At 45.8% G+C, this 23,166-nt stretch overlaps 2 protein-coding genes across 4 annotated transcripts in view; both read right to left on the bottom strand.

The window, feature by feature from the left end:
- nhsl1b (NHS-like 1b) overlaps positions 1-2,439 on the bottom strand; it is a 103,209-nt gene extending 100,770 nt beyond the window's left edge. For all 3 annotated transcript variants that reach the window (XM_029251045.1, XM_029251048.1, XM_029251050.1), the window contains exon 1: positions 1,898-2,439. In XM_029251045.1, coding sequence (XP_029106878.1) covers positions 1,898-2,201 — 304 coding nt within the window. In that variant the 5' untranslated portion in view covers positions 2,202-2,439. The remainder of the gene's footprint in view (positions 1-1,897) is intronic.
- Positions 2,440-5,462: 3,023 nt separating this feature from the next.
- Positions 5,463-14,545, bottom strand: acbd3 (acyl-Coenzyme A binding domain containing 3). The gene is made up of 8 exons (XM_018735050.2): positions 14,242-14,545; positions 9,069-9,210; positions 8,290-8,430; positions 7,987-8,145; positions 7,518-7,692; positions 7,210-7,396; positions 6,775-7,059; positions 5,463-6,379 (listed from the first exon to the last, which is right to left on the bottom strand). Exons 1-8 carry the CDS (start codon positions 14,522-14,524, stop codon positions 6,165-6,167), a joined length of 1,587 nt encoding a protein of 528 aa, XP_018590566.2. The 5' UTR covers positions 14,525-14,545; the 3' UTR covers positions 5,463-6,164.
- Between the last annotated feature and the right edge of the window lie 8,621 nt (positions 14,546-23,166).

Raw genomic sequence — 23,166 nt, 5'->3', positions numbered from 1 at the left:
TGGGTCCAGCATGTGAGAGAATGACAACACCCTCAAATGCCTACATGAAACTTTACTAATTGCACCAGATGCCCATTTACCAGAACAAAGAAGGAATGTTAATGGGAAATACTGGCAGCAGTTGAATATACTGACATTTTTCAACTTCTATAGGCTGTAGGTTCATACATTTTTCCACTGTTCCAAGGCTTTAGCAAAATGAATTTGATGTTATCTGTAAGTGACCCACATGCTGAATGAAAGCTGCAAAAAACTTGGCCCTACCACTTATCATGCAGTGAGAGACCAAAACAACCAAGTCACTGGAGAGTTCTGTACCAGCAGAGTTCAAGAAAATCAAGCAAGAACAATCTCGAGAACGAATGTCATGCGGGGAAAAGGAGAAAACACCTCACCATCTGAGAGAACATTTTATAAAAAAAACGACAAGAAAGCTTAACCACACTAGAAAACCATTCAGTCCTACTAAGAGCTGCATAGCTCAACTGTTTCACAATTGAGAAACAGATGAAATGCTGGCAGACATCTAAGCAACAGGTTTTAAACCACTGGTAGTTTTTTGGGACTGTTTGAGCATTTTATAATGCAGCTACGCTGACTTGTTTCTAGAACAAACCAGCCAAGGAGAAGGGCAAAGAAAAAAAATAAAATAAATACGCAACTGCAGCATAAATAAGACTACAGCAACAAGAGACAGGCTTGAACATCTGGCAGAAGAAAACATTTCTTACTCCAGATTTCAGAGGATCACAGGAAATGCACCCAGAAAAGAGATTCACATACATGATCAAGCATGAAATCACTGCTCAATAACAGTGGTGCTTGAGGGCATATGGGACAAAACTTGGTCTAGGGAAATTCACCCCCTGCCGTGGAACACAAGTCCCCTCCAAATGTGCTCTGGGTCCAGGCAAGAAGCAGGCGCCTACCATTGTCGTACATTTCATATATTATAACATGTAATGTCACGACTGCTTTGAATTTTGCTGTACCACTGAGAGGATGCATCCCTTCCAGTTCTGCCACACACTCTGCGGGCCTCAGATCTGGGCTCTCAACGAAAGACAGCGTCTCCTCATGGAGATGGAGTCCAGGTCCACAGCTGAGGTCCCGGTGGGCTCCTCTCCATCCCCATCCCACATGACCTGCGGCTTCCCGGGGAAGGAGAATAAATGTAATGGAAAACACTGGGAAAGGGAGGAAAGGGAAGCAGAGAGGAAGGGAGACGTGGGCATCCGCCAAGCGCCAGGCCACACAACAACACCAGCGGGTCCAGCGCTTGTTGGGAACCACATCCTCCTCCCTGTGACGGTGGCTACTAGTGATCAGACTGCAAATCACTGAGTGGTTTTCCAAAAAAAAAAAAAAAAAAGCAAAAACATGCTGCACACCTCCTCCCAAGACCAAAACAACATATTCTGGAGACAAGTGAGTGTGTTCTTGAAGTGAACAACACACATACATACAGGAGGGAACGTGCCGAAAAAAGCCAAGAGGCTGGCAAGGCCGCTTCCACAAATACACACTGTGCTCCACTCGCGCTCGCGGAAACCGTGCCTCAGAAAGACCTTCACACACGTCCGCGAATGTCTGCCTCCACAAACTGTGTGTCTGTGGCCGCTTCTCCCAAGCGGCCCTCTAAACACTTGCTTTTCTGTTTAGACACAGCAAAATAAGAGCGGCTACACACTCGCGCGAAGTTAATACTTCTTCTTCGCAGTCAACTAGAAAAACTGGTGAACATTCCTCAGGCGGTGACGGACTTGTCTTGCGAGTGATTATATCATATTTACCTGAGGAAACTACATATTCGTATTAAAATAAAAAAATACACTATGTTTTTTTTCTGTTGCTTGCTGGTAAGTGAAATGTCGCTGTGCGAAAAATTTGAACTTACGGATTTTGACTTTTTTGGGGTCCAGGCTCCGCACGGAGCCCTGTAGCGTCTCCAGGCGCCGCTGGAGCCCCGCGGAGCGCAGCCACACGCTTCGGCTCTCCGCCTCGAGGTCCGAGAAAAGGTCGGCCGCGTGCCGGGACAGGTCGGACAGCTGCTGGAGCAGTCCGCCCAGCGCGCGACCCCACACCTCGTCTAGCGTGGCGAACAGCGCCGGAGACCCGGGAGCGCGCTCGTCCGGCACCGCCGAACCTCTCGGCTGCCGGCACAGAAGCCGCGGCTCCACTGTCCTCGCGACAAACGGCATTTTTTTTTTTTTTTTTTTTTAAACTTTTCCCACCACAACAAAGTGTAAATAAGCACCGTGTCGCGTCCCCCCTCACAACAGAAGCCGAAGTTTGGTTGTTTTACACAGTGCTGTGTTTGAACAAAGTGAATATCCCGCCATGTTCTACAAAAGATGCCCGGTTGGGCTGCTCGCGCTGAGCTGCTGACAGCCAGCTACACTGGAGCGCGAGTCCGTCATAGACGCAGGAAAACCAGGATCTGGCGGATCACCTGTAGCTCGGATCTGGAACAACTGCGACCAGTTACCTACCTGCCTCCATTTCTTCACGGGCTGCTGTAGGGAAAATGCGGACTGGATTTCCAGGTGGACCTGGACCATTGTCCCCGATGGAACAGGAACATTGAACAGTGAGAAAATACTGTAAATATGTAGTTAGAAAATATATAGATCACTCTAACTGAATATATTTTTGTAACAGTAGACATGAAGATGATCTTACACAGCAGAGTGCCTCAATTTTAGCTCGGCTAAAAACTGGTTAAATTATTCATATTACATAAGAAAATTTAGAGGACGAATATTTCTCTAGTATGACCGACAGTATAGTTAGTGGGACTTAATTCAAACAAAATCTTTAAAGAAAAAATTTAACTAATGAGAATAATGATCAAGTCGCAGGTATTACACAAGGGTTGCGATTGAGGTAATTCAGAGTACCACTACCTGAAGGGCTTACTGCCCCCTTGTGGTTGTAGTTGGACAGTACAGGTTGGATATGATTAAAGGGCTTAATTTATATCAGACTCAGATACAAGTATTACAATTGTTTGTACGCATAGTAAACTCAGGAGTCTTATGTGTATCATTACATTATTATTCATAGAAATTAGTTTTTACAATCATGCATACTGACAAAGAATGGACAGTAAAGTTGTTGAATGGGTTGATAAGGACCCAATGGGAAACCTTTTACATATAAGTAGCTCTGTATAAAGTGATTCAGAAGCTGAACAGACAGGCCAAACATTGAATCTGGATGGAAGCCAACCAACACAGGCCTCAAAACCCAAGACACCAGCTTTGATATGCAAGTACTGTATATCAATAAAAGGAATAATGGTAAAGGCAGCAGTCAGTTTAAAAAAAAAAATTCATTATATCTCTCCATCTCATGATGAGTATAGATGTGAACACACATTCCTTCAATTCATACCCAAATTTGAAGAAAGGGGGAAAAAAAAAAAAAAAAAAAAAAAGCCAACTACAGATGCAGTGTATGTTGGCAAACTGCTGAGTCTTGGGCCCTTCCCTTCAGAAGATGAGATCAAATACCAACCCAAACACAGTAACCAGTCCTGTGCAACATTTTCTTAAGGTGGTAAATCTTTAAATCTGAAGACATTAAATGCATTTGATCCTGAGGTTTGATTTCCCAGCAATATTTTGACCTCTTGGCAAAAAATATCTAGTTCATTACTTTTAACAAGTAAATGCAACCAAGTTTATGATGACCATTACTTTTAAACAACTGAAATAGGTATACTAGAACAAACATCCTACCCTTTTATGACTAACAGAACTGCATTATGAAAGAGTCAGAGTCCATTAGTACAGATATATGGAAGTTTAATTAAGATTAAATACACACCCAAGAGTTTTACACTTGATCAAACTGGTCAAAGCCACGAAAATCCTCTCAACTTGACTCCTCGTACAAGTCTGCAAATTTACATGGGTCTTCACCTTTTAACATCAATCAATGTACAATCTCATTCTGCATAAATCGATTACAAAAAAAGACCTAACCCTGACCTCCATTTCCTTCCAGTAAGGACTGTATTTAACATTTTCACTGCAGAGTAGAACCACTGATGATGAAATCCTGTCCTCGGAATAAAAACACCAACATCTACAAGACTGCTAGGACGGTAACAGTCAAGGCTGTTGATCTGAAAGTTGATTTGTTCGTGCCAAGTGTGTGTCAGCTAGTGACAGTGATAATGTTAAACACTTTCATGCCACCCCCCACTGTACACAAAACAGTATTCCATTAAGTTCACAGCAATCAGGACTATGGTGTTATATACAAACTGGGTCGCAAAGGACTCAAAAAAGCAACACTGCAGGACACAGCAAGAGCTCCTTTGCTCAGGACTCATAAGCCACAGCCAGAACTGGGTTTAGTGCAGATCACAGAGAACTGCAAGCTTGATCATGACACCAAGGACATTCCACTTGCTCTTCAGATCCCTATGAGAAAATCCAGTAAACAAAGTTACAAAAAAAGACTAGAGATTGGTGTTTTACATGTAGCTTCTGTAGGGAAATAAAGAAAAAAAAAAAAAAAAATCAAATGTAACAGGTGTACTGGTAATATAGCCATGGCAAAATAGTCTGCAGTTGTGTTTGAGAAGCCACTTGAGGAACTTTGTCCACCGAGCCTTACACAGAGAAGTTGAGCGAGGACAGAAGCCTCAAACGAAGACGGAAAAGTAAAAAGTTAAGACCGGAGGGAGGGCGAGAGGCGGGGGAGAGGGAGAGAGAGATGCCCACAAACATCAGTAAGATGGATGCATTAGTTTTATACTGTTTTTGCTGCTTCAAGGAGATGGTAAAATAAAGAACCTTCTCTTCGGAAATAATTACTTGCTACAGTTTAACACACCAGGAGCGAAGTAAGTTTGCAGCAATGGAGCACACTGGGGGGTGTTTGGAGCAGCCGAAGCCAACAGAAACTCAAGAGAGCAAATGATGGAAGGAGATGAGTGGAAAACAGCAAGCCTACCAAGCATGGTGCAAGTTCCCAAGGACCATTTGGATCAGCTGGTAAGCGCAGCAAGTGAAGAAACTTCAAAAAGTAAGGGCATGTCATACAGAGATTCCCAAAGCTAAAAGCCTTCAAGGGTAACCTCCTGAAATACATTTTAACTTCATAAGACAGCTGGAAAACAGCATCATTTCTTAGAGTTGTGAAGCAGAATTGCTCTATGCACTACCTGCAAGAATGTGAACATGCCATGAGGTGAATAAGGCAGGATATATGAGAAATTGCCACAAGTCATAAGATCACATTAAGATAGGAAAATTATTTTGACATCAGTTGCTATTATGATTATCACCCTGTCTGGGGAATTAATTACAATAACAAATGTAATTTTGGCCTTGATGAACCCCTACCATGTACCCTAGATGACTGGAATTCAAGATGAATATCACTATACATTTTGCGAGCAACATGAGCTCCAAAAAGGTGGTGTATTCGTTACTTGGTTTTGCTTGTTTATTCAAAAATGAATGAGAGCCAGGGCTGCTTTTAGCAGTTACAGAAAATGTGGTTTCCAGGAAACAAAACACCCCAGTCAAACCTTCAACAGATGTACTTGCAGCAGCCCAGAGAGTCCAGGTGCACACACACATGCAGCTACACACTGTTTGTAGCTCCTACTTTGCTCCTTTTAGTTATGATGATCTGTAACATTTGAACAGGATTTCATTTTTACCACAATAGTCTATATTTCACTTTTTGCAGTATTTTGGCTGCATTTCCCTCCATCTTAAGTATCTGCAATTATGGAATATCTGGTCATGTTCTGATGCCATTTAATCCTTAAATGTTTTCTTTTGTATTGCAAAAATTATGTTGCTCATGAATGCTGCCTTTGTAGATGTTAATATGTGGATCTAATGCAGCGTATACATCGTGTATAACCACTGAAAACAGAGCACAGAATTATACAAGAGGGGATTAAAAGAAAAAGAAAGAAGGGAATGGCGCTCAGTTCTGCTGGAAAGCTACGGCAGTGTTTCGCTGGAAACAAACGTGAGCTGTGAGCAGAGAGGTGGGGATATGGGGCTGAACTACTCATCTCCTTTCAGAAAAGGACAAGAGGCCCTCCTACTGGGCATGCAAATGTGTGCTCCTCGCCTCCTCTCCAGACCCTGAGGGGGCACTGGGAAAGCCTCCAGCGTTAGACTTTGGACCTATCTGGTGTAGTACACTCTGTAGTAGACCGTTTTGGATCGCCAGAGAGAGTAAGAGTTGTCGAACTTGAGCAGATACACCCCTCGCCCGGGGTACTGATGGCTCCCAGCGTACACCTCCTCGTGGCAGTCCCGCCGGTACACCGGCACTATCTCATCCACCTGGGGCTTGCTTGCATTCTTTTTGGCTTTTTCTTCCTCACTTGGGCCGTCCCCTGTGGAAAGGGCCAAGACACTGGGCTTGTTTCTCATGCTCTACTCGAAACCATTACTGCCACACGCTCCACAGCACCAACACCTACTGTAACAGAGGAACTGAAAATCTAGAAAGAATTATTTCATTTAGCTGACAACTTTTCTCCAAAATAACTTAATAGTACTATTATTTACCCATTTATAAAGCTGGGTAATTTTTACAGGAGCAATTTTAGAGTAAGTACCTTGCTCAAAGGTACTACAGATGGCGGTAAGACTGAAACCTGCAACCTCTGGGTCCAAAGGCAGCAGCTATAACCACTACACAACGAGCTGTATGCATCCTATTTAATAAAGTAATGATAAACACCAGATGCAAAAAGATCAAAAGAGAAAAAAAAGTAAAGGAGCACACCACTCTCGTCCTCTTCGTCATCGCTTGACTCGCTGACGTGGACGCTGACTGCCGCGTTGGCCGAGTCTGTCCACTCAAAGTATACACCAAAGCCGATATCATAGTGGTCCGTGGCAAACTCCCAGAAGAGGTAGGAGCCCTCCTGGTGGGTGGGCACACGCACCGTCACCACCTCACCCCGGCCCACTGTAATCACAGAGTCTGCATCCTGCCGGATCTTCTCCTTAAAGTCCTTGATCTGTGGTCGCGTCCACATAGAGGGGGCAGCAATCACAGGGGCCACATCTGCAGAGGAGGAGAGGGGAAGCCTGAGAGTGTGGTGCAGATTTTTTTCCACAAGACCAGGAACAGATATTCTCATTGAAAGAGCACATCCTTATCCATTTGTACTAGTACAGACACCATTGGCTCAGTTGCAATGAGCATGGCACGTACCTACTGGTCCATTTTCTATCAGTTCCTCGGCAGGCTCCACCTCAGACTCTCGATCCAGACACTCCGCATGTGCACTAGGTTGCCCATTCAGAGCAGGGCTGTCCATAGCACTGGGACGGGCAGCGCACAACCCTCCCTCAGACGAAGATGACACAATCGCTTCCTCCTGCTGCTTCTGTAAGGCAGCCTGTGGAGAAATATGGAGGGTCTCCACAATGAGGAGAATTAAACCAAAACTTTGTCCTTACAGAATTAAGAAATGCATACAGTACCCTGCCCTGTCCTCCTTTTGGGCCAGGCTCACACACCTGCTGCTGTGCCAGCTGCACCTGGTAGAGCTGCTGCATGTACTGCTGGTAGTGCTGTTCCTGCAGCTGGCGGATGAGCACCTGCTGCTGCTCCACGTTGCCTGGGTATTGCTGGGCAGCGTACTGCTGAAATTGCACCGCTGTCTGGGCGTTGAGTGCTGCCATGATCTGCTGCCTGCACATGTGAGAAACAGAGGGCCATCACACAAAGCAGACACGTGAACCCTGAGTAAAAAGGCAGAAAGCAAAGTCCAGCTCGCCTGGTTTACATCAAGAAATGAAACCCTATTTATTTATGTCTTCAGCTACTGGAGATTCAGTATGAAACTGAGGTAGAAAACTGAAATCCTGTTTTCTGGAGAAAAACTGGATGTTTTGATGAATGGTGCAAACCTGGCAACTGCACTCACTTCATCTTCAAAAATTACATTAACACAGAGCCAGATGTGCATGCGGGAGACCCACTCACTTCTGCTGCTCCACACGCAGTCTCTCCTCCTCCATCTGCCTCCTTTCCTCTTCCTCCCGCCGCAACCGCTGCTCTTCCTCTTGGCGCCGTCTCTCTTCCTCCTGACGCCGGCGCTCCTGCTCCTCTTCCTCTCTGCGCCGCTGCTCTTCCTCTTCCTTCCTGCACACGTGTTGAGCAGAGGACACAGTTAAATGTAAATTCTACAATAGTGACAGACCATATGGTCCCAGAGACAGAAGACTGGAGACAGAAGACCAAGGCAACTCATAACCTGGCACATGGAATCCTTGGAGGAGTCCTTACCTCTTCCTCTCTCGTTCTTCTCTCTCAATTTTGTGTGATGTGATGTAAGGTGCAAATAATTTACAGCACTTGTTCAGTAGCCTGACAAACTCTACCATGGCATCCTCCTTCTCCATGTTGCCCAACGATGCCCACTCTTTCCTGGAGGAACAGGGAGGTAATAAGCGCTATGACAACTCCAGCCTCCCAATTAAAAGAACAATTTGTTCAAAGGACAATCTGTGTGGAACCAGTCCAAAATGGATTTTAGTTGCAGTGTGTTACACTCTCTCAAAGTCAGACCCAGAGACAAATAAAACAGAAACTATACCAGTAGTCAAATACAGCAAAACAAACATTTGACACCACACTATAAAACTACAAGGATTCTTCCTTTAGCAATAGAGTATGCAGCTGTGCACATGTATTACTGTTATAGCTCAAATGTTTTGCAAGAGTTCAAGACAAAGCAGTCAGTTATATTTTCATTAACAGTACATATTTTAAGCTCAGTGAATGTTTCTGCTACAACCCTTGGTTCAGTAAGGTTGTGAAACATTTATTTGCTCAGCAAAGCTCAACCCACAGAGAATGCTCATCATCGGTACACTTACTGGCTGGATTAGCTTTTGTCATTTATGAGAGGACCGGATGACTTGTTTTAAGTGCACCTTAAGCTGACATTAGTCACTGACTGCACATAAAGACCTCTTTCATTGCCTAATTATGCAACACACGTTTAGCAGTAGGAGGCAAAAGGAGTCTCAGTTTAGACACACACAGAGAAGGTAGCGCAGTACCTCCTGTCATTCCCAAGCACATCAAAGAAGCCGACTTCGGGACAGGCATCCGGGTTGTATGGCCCCAGCGTCACCTGCTTGTGGAGTGCAACAAGACGGAGCTTCTCCTCGTACGTTGGATGGAAGGCTTTCCCGTCTTTCTCTACAGGGAAAGACGCATGTATTAGTCAAGTAGCTGTACTGTCGCTGCCTGCTACAGCTACACTACCTGCATGCAAAGTACTTATCCTCAACTGGCTCAATAAAAATACACTGCTGTATAAATACTGTACAGTTATTCATAAGCATCAGTTATGAAGCCAAAATAATACTAATGACATACAAAATATCTACACAATTTTAACACACGAATGAGACCTTTTAATTGCACTTTAATAATTTTTTCTCTGAATCTGACCATATAGTACTTTACCCACAATGCAATAAGTGTCTGATACGCAGCAACTATTGTGAACAAGTCTCCAGCAAAACAGAGCACAGATCAAGAGGTCTGCTGGGAGTGCTGCCTGCTCATGTCAGGAGTGACCTTCAAACTCATTGTCTGCACAGTTAAAAACAACAGGAAGCAACAGGTTTGCCAGCATATTCCTGGATTTGCTCTTCCTCATGAACCCAAAGCAATAGGGATGAGCAGGAAGCAAACTGTAAGTAAAGAGCTGCACATTCAGCAGTTTAGAGGCCTCTTTCCCCACTTACTTGGCCGACAAACCACTCCAGCACCTTGACCCGAAGCATTCTTTCTGTGAGCTCAATACACTGCACTAGAAACACACAGCAGTGCCCTACTGCAATTCAGGTCTATGGTTCTTACAAGTTGCTGGGTATGAAGTCCATGCTTAAAATAGCACAGCAGAGTCCTTAAAAAACACACACCACTGATTACGGCCCTTTTCAGCTACACCCATAAACATATAATGTGGGTAATTTGTTCTATGAAATCATTGCATCTGGTGAATTTCCATTGTACAGGGAGGGATTGCACTAATTCCTCTGGGGGGAGACTATTGTTTTCATGAAGAAGTATGTTAACTAAAATTAAAATACTAAATCAAAAAGGTATTCCTATGCACAAAGATAATAAAAAATATTTCATAATATTTAATACAATATTTTTCTAGCACATATTATTTCCATTCATTATCAACAAATGCTTGTTTAGTACAGGGTTGCATAGGTCGACAATCTATGGAGACATTTTGTTCATCTGGCTCATGGATATTTCTCATATGAAGAAAGTTCACAAGAGCATTTCCTATGTCTTTTACTATGTCAAGTATGTGGGTGAATGTCCCATCGAGTCCAGTCCAACTCATAGTAGTAACTCCTGAGGTTTCCATGGCAAAGGAAGAATGAATGGGAGAACCCACCAAGCAGCAGAGGAGCATTGGTTTTACCCATTATGCTGCCATGCCCCCAAAATATGTGGGCACAATGCCAAATATTTGACACCTGCTCCTACTGCAGCACCCTTGATCAACATACTTATTCTAATTTGCTCCTGTAAAAAGAAATCTGCTGCATAAATGTATAAATCCTTTTAAATAGCTTAACACAGCTTGCCACTTTGAAGAAAAATGTCATGCTTAATGAATGACTAATAATAATAGTATTAAATCAGCCATTTATGATATTAGATTTATGTTGTTTAAGGGTTGTGACTGGTTAAGACTGTCAGTGTGATGGGAAGAAGGAACTATATTGTTTTTATTACAGAAGAAGCACAGAAGACTCAACATGCTTTGCAGAGTGAAAGATAGAATTAAATACATTATTTTACTTGTGTAAAAGGTATCTGGGTAAAAATGCTGAATGGATTGAATAATAAGCCCATTGTATGAAAAAAGTATGTATGGATGTGTGTGTGTTGCTCCCCCTCCCACAATATATACAGTGTGTGTATATATTGTATATATATTCATGAGCTGCTGTAGAGGTTATTCTCAGTGTACAGGATCCCATTAAGACTGAGCTTCCTCATTATTAACACTGACAGAGAACAATGAGCAGTCTTCTCATCCACAATAGCAGGCGAGACCTGAAACGCACAGCTGTAATACAAAATGAATATCCATAGACTTGTCAGAGCACACTATATAACACAAGCATTTATAATAACCTCCAAAATGTAGGTTCTCGTATCTTTTCTTCAGGAACAACCTCCTATTTCTCACATTGCATGTGATTAACAAGGGGAACCAACATGGAGTCATTTCACACTTGCTGGTACTACAACAAAATACACAACAGCTTTAAGAATCTCTGATTCAGAGTACCGCGGTAAGCCCAGGAAACGGACACAGAACCAATTTTTTACTGTTTTGAGCACTAGCCATTGATAAGTGCACAGCATTCATGAAGGAACAGAGTTGTCACCACTCATTCCATACTGAAGACCATCTAGCCAAAGCCTCGCAAGCACAGAACATATACCAAAGTCAAATGACTTTCCATGAACATCCCATAGGATGTAACGTTATTACCGGTAAATTTAAATAGGAAATACAGAAAAGCAAGCAGTCTCACTAAGTCGGAAGAATTTACATCAAATTTTGCATTCTATGATAATGTGTCAGTCATTTTTAAAATCTACTTCAGTGTCCTATTATGTACACAAAGTCCTCTCTGAAACTCAGTCAGTGGTTCACCTTCCTGACCAGACAGGAGCATGTCCAAATGACATCCTCAGTGTCCATTGTGTCATCAGGTAGAACCAACAGGATGAGCTGAGGGACTCAGAGCTCAACTCTGAGATGACCACGCAGCATCAACCAATTCACTTTGTGGACAAAGGCTGATTCTACATCCTACACACAGCTGTCCTTCTCTCAAACTTAATCTCAAACTGACAATGTTATATTGTAGCTAAAGGCCATACCTTCATTTGAACAAGTCAAAGGGTCATTTAATGGGAACACTAAAATTCCAGCAAAACATTATCTTATTTTAGGGGGATGCGGTGGCGTAGTGGGTTGGACCAGGTCCTGCTCTCCGGTGGGTTGCTCTGGGGTTCGAGTCCCACTTGGGGTGCCTTGCGACGGACTGGCGTCCCGTCCTGGGTGTGTCTCCTCCCCCTCCAGCCTTGCGCCCTCAGTTGCCGGGTTAGGCTCCGGTTCCCCGCAACCCCGTATGGGACAAGCGGTTCAGAAAGTGTGTGTGTGCATTATCTTATTTTCCCAAAAAACAAAGTACACAGATACATTAGTATGTGAACAAGGAATTACTATTTGTACATGTGCCAAACTTCACACATTTCATACTGAAAATACAGATGCTGATTTTAAATTCATTAACAGCTCGGTTACAAATTCGACTTTCTTAAAAGCAAATTAATTTCCTTGAGACAGAAATTCTTCCTTACTTATTTTACTTCTCTTATCTACTTATTTGCATTATTTGTATCAAGGCTGATGCCGTGTAAGACAGTAATTTCTAGACATGAAATAATAGTATTTTTATTTACTTTTGACAGATAGGTCAGCATATTAACCAAAATAAAGATGTAACACTAAGTCAATTGTACTTCACAGCATCCATATTTATTAAAGCAGTTGAGATGGGATAAAACCACATTCAGCACTGACAACCAAGCAATTATCAATGAAAAGTTTCTGTTCAACCTAGAGAGAAACAATAACTGTTCATTGCAAGCTGCCTTGGATAAGGACATCAGTTAAACAGGAAGAGCAGCAGCACCAACAACTGTTCCCAGCCAAAACACAGGACCAAGGGTGGTTCCTGAACTACTGAGCTGAGAGATAATGCGCTAAGGCAGGAAAGTTGAGTATTCCGATAGGGATGGCAATGAAGGCAAGCAAAGCCCAGAAAAGTGAAAGTTTCCAAAGGCTTAATTTCAATCAATCAATCATAAGTTCAAAACAAAACCTATTTAACACACATGTAGGCTCCTTTGGGGGGGGGGGGGGGGGGGGTGTAATTAGGCCTGAAATGTCACAGTAGTTGCTGTCTTGCACATAATCTTCACAATTGTACCTGCTGAGAACTGTGGCATAAATTACAGTCCAAAACAGCTCGAACCAAAATAAATACTTTGACATAAGATTCACAAAGAGGTAAAAAGTGCACAAGTAGAAAATAGCCACAATAATTGAAGACAATCATATAGAAAATACTACTAATACAATTAATTTGAGTATCACTCATTATTAAAAAAAAAAAAATAAAAAAATAAAAACTACGGAGGGCCATGTCAGATGAACGAACTTAGCAAAGAGAGAAGCATGGCCATAAATACTGCACTTGTACAAGGTTCGAGCAGTTGTCTACAGACAAGTTTTGTAATGAAAAGTCACATGACAAGTGGTGCTTCCCTCATTAGCCCGTACACAGCAGGTCTGCCTTGACAAGCTAAGCTCTCATACATCTGGTGGCCTGGTACATTACCACTGTTTTCTTCTCATGCGGACGCCTCCGGTACAAGTAACACTCCTGCTGTAGTACCCTTGATCATCATGGTACTCTTCAAAAACTACTCCAGTAACTAAGACTACCCAGCTGTACAAGTGGGTAAATTAATTAGTGCACAGATGATTACTGACAGTGATATTTGGCTTGGATAAAGTCATCACCTAAGCAACAGTTTACATTTATTTAGCAGACACTTTTGTCCAGAGCAATTTCCAATGAACTCTATGTAGTGTTATCAGCCCACACACCTTATTTACCAAGGAGACTTACACTGCTAGATACACTACTTAGAATGGGTCACTCATTCATACATCAGTGGAACACACTCTCTCTGTCACTCACACACTATGGGGGGAACCTGAACAGCAGGTCTTTGGACTGTGGGAGGAAACCGGAGCACCCGAAGGAAACCCACACAGATAAGACACAGGGAGAATACTGAACAGGCAAAACTCCACACAGAGGAATCGAACCCACGTCCTCTCGCACCACCCACCCAGGCGCTGTGTGTGTGAGAGAGCAGCGCTACTCGCTGTGCCACCAGTTAATAACAATGCCGTGTTTAAAATTAGGAGTTAAAAACCCTGTCAGAAACTTTAAAGGGCTACACACACACAGTGAGTGAGTTGATCTGACTAACATAGGCTATCTGACTGCAGTGCGCGCGGCTCAACGCGCGCCAACGCCACCACTAAAACGTCTACACGGTTTCCAGGTGCAAGGGAGACCGCACCGCGCCGTTTCGTACCTTTGAAGAATTTAACAGCCAGACCGTAGAGCTCCTGGAGAGAGAAGCCCCATTTCCTTTCCATGGTTTTGGCATTCTCAGTCTCAGGCTCGTCTTCCCCATCGTTACCGCGAGCTTTACTTTGCAGCGCGCTCTCCTCCTCGCGCACGAGAGGATTTAACCTTTCAACCTGCTCCTGCTCGCCCTCTGAATCGGGGCTCAGAGTCAGGCCGTCGATGGAGACTTCCAGCCGGCTGGAGCTGTCACTGTTTGTGTCAGGTCTCTGTAGCTCCGCCGCCATCATGCCGAATGTCAGCTGCAGCGGCCACGTACTTACTTCCGGTTATTTTTTGCCTTACGGACTTCCGGGAGTTGAGCCACGTCTCGCGAGATGTGAGAGAAAGAGACGCGTTGGCTAGATCTGTCCAACTGAAGAGTGTCGGAGTCGACTCCGATTCCAGAAACTTCAGAATGAGGGGAAAAGCCCCCCACTCACAAAGCATATTGTGAATGCCAGTGGATCTTGACACCGTTCAATAAATCTGGAGAAGTATACCTTGCGAACTTTATTCATCGTGCTGAACACGTCAGACGTGTACATGATTATCAAAGGACATTAAAGAGATACTGCAGGGTTTTTCAACTTATCTCTATGTACTGAATGAGCAGCACATTCATTGTCTGTCAGAACAGGACCTTGACCAACAAACCCACAGACTTCTGAAACACCTACAACGCGAAGCTAATGTAGAAGGCAGCTGCTTTGTCACAACAGTGCGCTGCAGATGCTTTCAGCAGAATTACAAGTTTCAGTGCAAGAACATTATTATAGGTTTGACATTCGAGCTCCTGAGACAAGCGCATTTATTTACTTGAGAGAAGTTCACCAGCTTTGGAAAAGAGTCGGTCGTTGAGGACCGATGTTGCCGTTACGGCCTGAACCTCCGACCAACAATGATTTTGCAAAACGTCGTCTGTGTTCAGTCCGTGTTGGAATTAAACTGACAGCGGCACTTACATTTTAATTAAACTCTCCAAATTACTTGGTATGGATTTACATAAATCCATCTTAAGATAATTTAAACGTTAATGGTAAACTACGAATTTATATAGCGACGTAACTTGGAGAGCTGGATATCAGAGCTAAACCTGCACCAGACTTTTCTCTCTCGGCTCCTAAGGATGGGTAGCCTTTACATATTTTATCATTGGCGATGTTTTGTATTGTATGGTAGCATTTTGTTGCAAATACTACAATGTACTTTGTTTTTTTGACCTGTCTTAAGTACCGCCAAATTATTGATATGTGTTGTGTGGAAGGCGGCATTCCTAAACAACAGCTGCATCTGAATTAAGGTTCTTACATTTACATTTATTAATTTAGCAGACACACATCTCACAGGAAATACAATGTGTGCATTCCATCAGCAGAAAGAGAGACTCAGATGTAGACACGTGATTCTGAAACAGTTAATTTGTTACTTTCCACCATATGAACCAACATACATCGTGAGTAGCTGCATAAAGATTTATCCAAATAATCAACAATTCCTAATCACATTCCTAATTTTTTTTAAATTAAACATTTACTTTAAACAAGTAGCTGTCTGAAAGTTTATCCGTTATTCAACAGTTATGATCTCAGACTTTAGCAGCATGAACATTTACATATTACAGGAGCTTAAGAGATCATGGGTGAAGTGAATCCGGAAGAGGTGAGTTTTAAGACCCTTCTTAGATATTGAGAGAGATTCAGGAGTTCTGAGTGAGATGGGGAGGTCGCTCCATCATTTTAGAGCCGGAACCAAAAACCTTTGTGCTTTTTAACCTTTTGTGCGTTGGACCACCAAGCTCGCAGAGGTGAAGGAGCATAGCTATCCGGTTGGAGTGTAGCGAATGATCAGATGTTGTAGATATTGGGGAGCAGATCCATTGATGGTTTTGTCGGCTATAACCATAGTGTTGAATTTGATCCGGAGGGCTTTAGGAAGCCAATGCAGAGAGACGAGGAGGGGAGAAATGTGGGAACGCTTCAGCAAGTCAAACACAACTTGTGAAGCAGGATTCTACATCAGCTGGAGAGGTTTGATGGTAGGAGCAAGATTGTCTGCGCCGGTGGGAGCAAGATGGAAAATACTTTTGTCGGACACACGCAGGCACAGAATCAATTTCACTGTGAGGGATTGACTCTGAATTCCTTGCTGTTTGGAATTGAACAATCGGCTGTTTCTGGGATCAACTCCCTGCCTTAGTATTGGTGAAGCACGAAAAAGCTCAGAGAACGCAAGGGTTTGAGTTAGTAGAAGCTCATTTTGTGCGACCGATTGGGTCTTGTACTGCAGTGCAACTGTGATTTGTGAAAATGTATACAGCCCAGCTAAGCCGCATGAAATACGGTGCATTATTCCAGTACAAAATTTTTCATTTACGTTGTAGAAGACACTTTTCTTCAACACATCTTGCTTTTATTGGGGTGAGTAAGAAGAACACAGTGGTGAATTTTTATAAGTAGTTCCAGTAAATTTTTATGTCAGCATGGCATCCGGTCTCTACCCTTTTTGTCTGTTGCAGTCCACACCACTCTGGACCACTCAGACACTAGTGGATAACATGAGGATAAAATGTGCAATATGTGCAGTCATTCCCTGAGATATACCCATTCATGTTACTAGGATTTGACTTAACGAGGACTTCCATTTAAGTTTCAAGTTTATTGTCATAGATACAAGTACCATGTACATGTATCATGAAAATATTCCTGAATGCTTCTCCACAGACTATGGACAAAGACAGTAGAAACACTGCACAAACAAAACAATGACAATGACAGTGAGTAGTGCAACAGCAATAGCAATAAATAATGGTAACAGTAGTAACAATAATGCCAGCCGACAGTCAGAGAACTCAGAATGAGAATGCTTAAAGTGGCAGTGTAATTTACCGATGTGCTTGGGTGGAGCAGTCCAACTCTAGTTACTAAAGGTAGCACATTGGTTAGTGTTGTATACTGTTACAGCAGTGGGGTAAAAACTTTTCCTGTACCTAGCTGTGTGGATTCAAATAGACCTAAGCCGTTTTGCAGATGGCAGGGAAGAGAAAAGTGCCCGTGCGGGATGACTATGATCTCTCATGATGCGCATCATCTTTCTGAGGCAGCGTGTGGTGTAGGTGTCCTGTACTGCTGGTAGCTGTGTGCTGATGACCTCCTGAGCCGTTTTGATCACCCTCTGTTGGGCTTTCTTGTCCTGTATAGAGCAGCTGCCACCCCAGGATGTAATACACCCGGTGAGGACAGACTCCACAGCACACCTGTAGAAAGTGGTGAGGACTGTAGTGGACATCCTGGCTTTCTTCAGACGCCTGAGGAAGTGGAGGCGTTGATGGGCCTTTTTGATGGTTGATGCTGTGTGCTCAGTCCATGTGAGTTTGGCAGTGAGGGTGACCCCAAAGAATTTGAAGCTGTTGACCCTCTCTACAATGTCCCCTCCTGTGTAGATGGGTGCCTGAACCAGATCCTGTTTCCTGAAGTCAATCACCAACTCCTTAGCTTTACTGACATTGAGAGACAGGTTGTTGTCCTGGCACCACTCTGCCAGGAGCCTCACCTCCTCTCTGTAGGCCATCTCATCGTTGTTGGTGATCAGACCCACAATGGTGGGTCACATGTGTGAACAGGGAGTAAAGCACTTGGCTCAAGACGCTTCCCCGTGGAGTGCCAGTGTTGACCATCAGTGGGGAGGAGGTATTACTGCCAATCCGCACACGCTGGGGTCTGTTGGTGAAGAAATCCAGGATCCAATTGCACAATGCGGCATTCAGTCCCAGCCCTAGTAGTTTCTGGATCAGCTTAGGTTGAGATGACAGTGTTAAATGCTGAGCTATAGTCTACAAACAATAGCCTTGCATAGCAGTTTTTATTATCCAGGTGAGACAGAATGGTGTGAAGTGTGTGATATCGCGTCTTAAGTGGATCTGTTGTGGCGGTAGGCAAACTGCAGTGGGTCCAGAGTGTCTGGGATGGTGTCCTTAATGTGTCCCAGCACCAGCCTCTCAAAGCATTTCATTGCAATGGGGGTCAGTGCCACTGGGCGATAGTCATTAAGGCAGCTCACTTTGTCCTTCTTAGGAACGGGGATGATGGTGGTGTTTTTGAAACAAGTGGGTACAGCTGAGCTTTTTAAGGAGGTGTTAAATATGTCTGTGAAGACAGTAGCCAGTTGCTCACTGCAGGTTTTTAAAACTCGCCCTGAAATTCCGTCCAGACCAGCAGCTTTGTGGATGTTGACTCGGCTAAAAGTTTTTTTCACCTGTGCCACAGAGACGGTGAGACCGGCGTTATCATGTACTGTGGGGATGCGCAGCGGGGGGTCTTTGTTCTTGAACTCGAAGCAGCCATAAAACGCATTCAGTAGTATCCACATTTTCACTTACAACACATTTCTTCATATTAATTATAAGGACCAAATTTCAATTTTGTGCTCCTCCTTACTGCTAAGGGTGTGAGAGCTTCTTAAAAGTTATTTTACATTTACATTTAATCATTTAGCAGATGCTAAACACAATTCCTGCTACACCTATTCTGCAAAAACTGAATTGTACCAAGGGTTTGATCGTGTGTTACGCCCTCCACCTTGGTAACGAGCAACACCTGCAGCTGAACAGGGTCTAGGCACATAAAAGGACAGCTCGGACTGCAGGAGGTTGCAGAACCTTAATCAGCCTCGCTGCTCGCTTGCACTGCCCCTGCTTGCCTTAGTTCTCCTGACCTCCCAGATTCCCAGTACCTGCTCCTCGTCCTGCTCCTCATTCTGCTCCTTGTTTACGACTTCCTGGTTTGCCATGACTTCTCGCCTGTTTCCTGACTAACGACTCTCAGATTTGCCCTTCGGATTCTGTTCACAGATCGGCGACCATTTTGCCCGTTTCCCTGACCATGTCTACTGGATCGCCCTTTGACTTCACTTCCTGTGCTCCGCACTTGGGTCCGACGCATCCGCGCCAGGGGGACATCATGACGGAAGGTTCCGCCCACACCACGGACCCAGTGGAGCTGAACCGTCTACTGGCGGTAGTGGACGCCCGCAAAGTGCGCCTGAGAGGGATGGAACAAACGATGTACAAACTCATCTCCTCCTACAACGAACTGGTAAGCGCGCTAGACGCACCGGGAAAGCTCACGCCGCCCACCTGGTGTACCTCTTGACTGGACGGGCGCTAGAGTGGGCCACTGCCATTTGGGGGCGCTGTTCTCAGCACACCTATGAGGACTTCAAGGACCAGTTCCAGGCCATGTTTGGACTTACCCATGCGCACCAGGCCGCCACTGAACACCTTTTTAACCTGGAACAAGGCGAACGCTCTGCGGCTGAGTACACGCTTGAGTTCCTGATCCTGGCTGAGCATAGAGGATGGGACACTAACGCCCGGCTGGCCTGCTTTCGGCATGGACTGCACCCCTGGCTCAGAAGAGAGCTCTCGCTCTGGGGCAAGAGGTGGACGCTTGACCAGTTCATCGAGACCGCCATTGCCCTTGACAACCTCACCCACAAAGGGGAGCCTGCCACGGGCCCAGCCCGTAAACTGCAAGTAAAACCCTTACAAGGAACCGAATCCCTGCCCCTCAGGCAGGGTTGTCTAACCCCAGCCGAGCACCAACGCTGGTTCCGCGATCGCCTATGTTTATATTGTGGAATCCCAGGTCATTTTGGTGTTCACTGCCCCATACGTCCCGAGCCCCAGGTGAGTGGGATGCTCCGATGCAACCGCCTCAATGTGCCCATGGTTCTTTCCTGGGGCAAACACACTCTGGCAATTCAGGCCATGGTGGACTCCGGGGCAGCAGGGAGTTTCATAGATGCCACTTTCACGAAGACGCACCAGGCACCCACTGTCCGGTGTGCTACATGCCTCCGGGTAAGTGCCCTAGATGGGCAACCCTTGGGATGGGGGTTCATGGACACACAGACAATACCCCTTCAGCTCGGGGTAGGGGCATGTCATAGAGAAGAGGCTCAATTCTACTTGATCACCGCTCCTGAGACACCTGTGATCCTTGGTTTTCCACGGTTGTCGAAACATGACCTGGTTTTTAGGTGGAGCACTGGGGAACTGCTCTCGTGGGGACCATGTTGCAGGGGGTTGTATTTGCAGCTCCCCTGCCGGGCCACGACCGTGGAGGGTGCTGAGTTTCCTCCGCAGGTGGAAATACCCCCCGAATATCAAGACCTGGCCGAAGTATTCGGTAAGGAACAGGCAGCTGTTCTACCACCACATCGGCCATGGGATTGCTCCATCGACCTCCTCACAAGAGCTACACCCCCCCCCGGGGTCGAATCTATCCACTCTCCCTACCTGAGCAACAGGCCATGCGACAGTACATCACGGAGGCCCTCGCAGCAGGTATCATCCGCCCATGCACTTCACCCACGGCCGCAGGGTTCTTCTTTGTGGAGAAGAAGGACGGGGGCCTCTGCCCCTGCATAGATTACTGGGGCCTGAACCGCATCACGATCAAGTACCCGCATCCCTTACCACTCATCACCGCTGCATTAGAACAAGTTAACCGCGCTCAATAGTACACCAAACTGGACCTGCGAAGTGCGTACAATCTGATAAGGATCCGTGAGGGTGATGAGTGGAAGACCGCCTTTAGTACCTCCCTTAGCCACTATGAATATCTTGTCATGCCTTTTGGTCTCACTAACGCACCCAGTGTTCTGCAGGCTTTTGTTAACCATGTCCTTGGGGACCTCATCAATCAAGGCGTCCTAGTCTACCTGGATGACATTCTTATCTACTCCTCATCGCTGGAAGAGCACGTGGCCATAGTCCAACGGGTCTTATGGAGGTTGTTGCAGAACTGTCTCTTCGTTAAATGGGAGAACTGCTAGTTCCATCAGAGGCAGATTTCATTCTTGGGCTTCATCCTAAGCAGGGAGGAACTGGCTATGGACCCAAACAAGGTAAAGGCGATTCTCCAATGGCCGCAACCCACCACGGTCAAGGCTCTCCAACGATTCCTGGGCTTTGCGAACTTTTACCATCGGTTTATTTGGGTTTTCAGTACTCTCGCCGCTCCTTTGATGACCCTAACCTCTTTCTAGAAAGCCCGATTGCCTTGGACAGAAGAGGCATAACGTGCCTCCGATGACCTCAAGGAAAGGTTCACAACCGCACCCATCCTCCGCCACCTAGATCCCAAGGCCCCGCTTGTGGTGGAGGTAGATGCCTCCGAAACAGTGGTGGGGGCCGTCTTGTCCCAGCACCAGGGGGACCCACCTAAATTGTACCCCTGTGCCTTTTTCTCTAGGAAGTTGTTACAGGCTGAGAGGAACTACGACATCGGGAATTGAGAACTACTCGCCGTAAAACTGGCCTTGGAGGAGTGGAGGCACTGGCTAGACAGGGCCAAGCACCCTTTTGTCATCCTCACAGATCATAAGAACCTGGTATATCTGCAGACGGCGAGACGCCTTAACTCCCGACAAGCTAGGTGGGCCCTCTTTTTTACCCAATTTAATCTCATGGTCACCTATCATCCAGGAAACAAGAACACCAAGGCAGATGCCCTCTCCCGCATGTATGAATGGAAATCCCTCGAGCGAGATCCAGCATACATTCTGCTCCAGACTTGCTTCGTGGCTCTCGTACAGTGGGATTTCTGCCAGGACCTCACCCGTGCCCAGGCCACTGAACCTGAACCACCAGGCAAACCTGCAGGTAAACAGTACAGTCCCCCCGGACTGCAGGCCACGATCTTGCAGTGGGCCCATGATCATCCCGCCTCCGGCCACCCAGGGTATACTAAGACCCAAGCCTTCCTTCAGAAGCGATTCTGGTGGCCATCGCTGATTGAGGACACACGGGACTACGTCCGGGCCTGTAGGGTGTGTGCACAGGTGAAGCCCTCTACCCTGAAGCCAGCAGGCCTCCTGGAGCCCTTACAGGTACTCAATCTCTCTTGGTCCCATATCACCCTAGATTTCCTGGTGGACATTCCTTCCTCTGACGGTAAGACTGTTATAATGACCGTCGTGGATCATTTCTCCTAAGCCTGCCGTCTGGTGCCCCTACCCAAGCTCCCGACTGCACTTGAAACCGCTGAGCTCTTGTTTCTCCATGTGTTTTGACTTTTTGGCCTGCTGGAGGACATAGTGTCAGACCAGGGACCTCAATTCACCTCATGTCTGTGGAAGGCCTTCTGGCAGAAGCTTAGAGTGTCCGTCAGCTTGACTTCGGGGTACCATCCACAGGCGAATGGACAGGTGGAGAGGCTCTAGCAAGATATCAGCCGGTTCCTGCGTAGCTACTGCATGGAGCAGCCATGGCAGTGGGTAAGGTATTTGCCCTGGGCCGAATATGCACATAACACCCGGCCACATGGATCCATTGGCTGCTCTCCCTTTCAGTGCGTTCTAGGCTACCAGCTCCCCTTATTTCCATGGCACCCGGCCTCCAGTGACGTACCAGCGGTGGATCCCTGGTATCAGAACAGTGCAGCCGTCTGGCAGACCATACAGCGACACCTCCAACACAGTCAGACTCTGACAAAATGACAGGCTGATCGCCGTAGGCGTCCACTCTCCTTTGTGCCCGAGAAGAGGGTCTGGCTGTCCACAAGGGGTCTCCAGGGGGCCTACTTCTCTAAGAAGCTAAGCTCCCGGTACATTGGGTCATACAAGGTCCTCCGCCATATTACTCCGGTCTCATATCGCCTCCAGCTGCCTCCGCACCTGAGGATCCACCTGAGGTTCCACGTGTACTTCCTTCAACCCTGTGCCACTTCCTTACATCAGCCGCCTCTGGACTCACCACCTCCGTTGCCCTTGCCGGACGAGGGAGGCCCCGCATACAGAGTGCGGGCCCTCCTGGACTCCCGTTGGCGGGGTGGCGTCCTGCAGTACTTGGTCGACTGGGAAGGCTATGGCCCGGAGGAAAAGTGCTGGG

Source organism: Scleropages formosus, chromosome 1, assembly GCF_900964775.1.
Source record: "Scleropages formosus chromosome 1, fSclFor1.1, whole genome shotgun sequence".
In the NCBI taxonomy this organism is placed as follows: Eukaryota; Metazoa; Chordata; class Actinopteri; order Osteoglossiformes; family Osteoglossidae; genus Scleropages; species Scleropages formosus.
The sequence above is the reverse complement of the archived record's forward strand: the minus strand, read 5'-3'. Positions and strand labels throughout refer to the sequence as shown.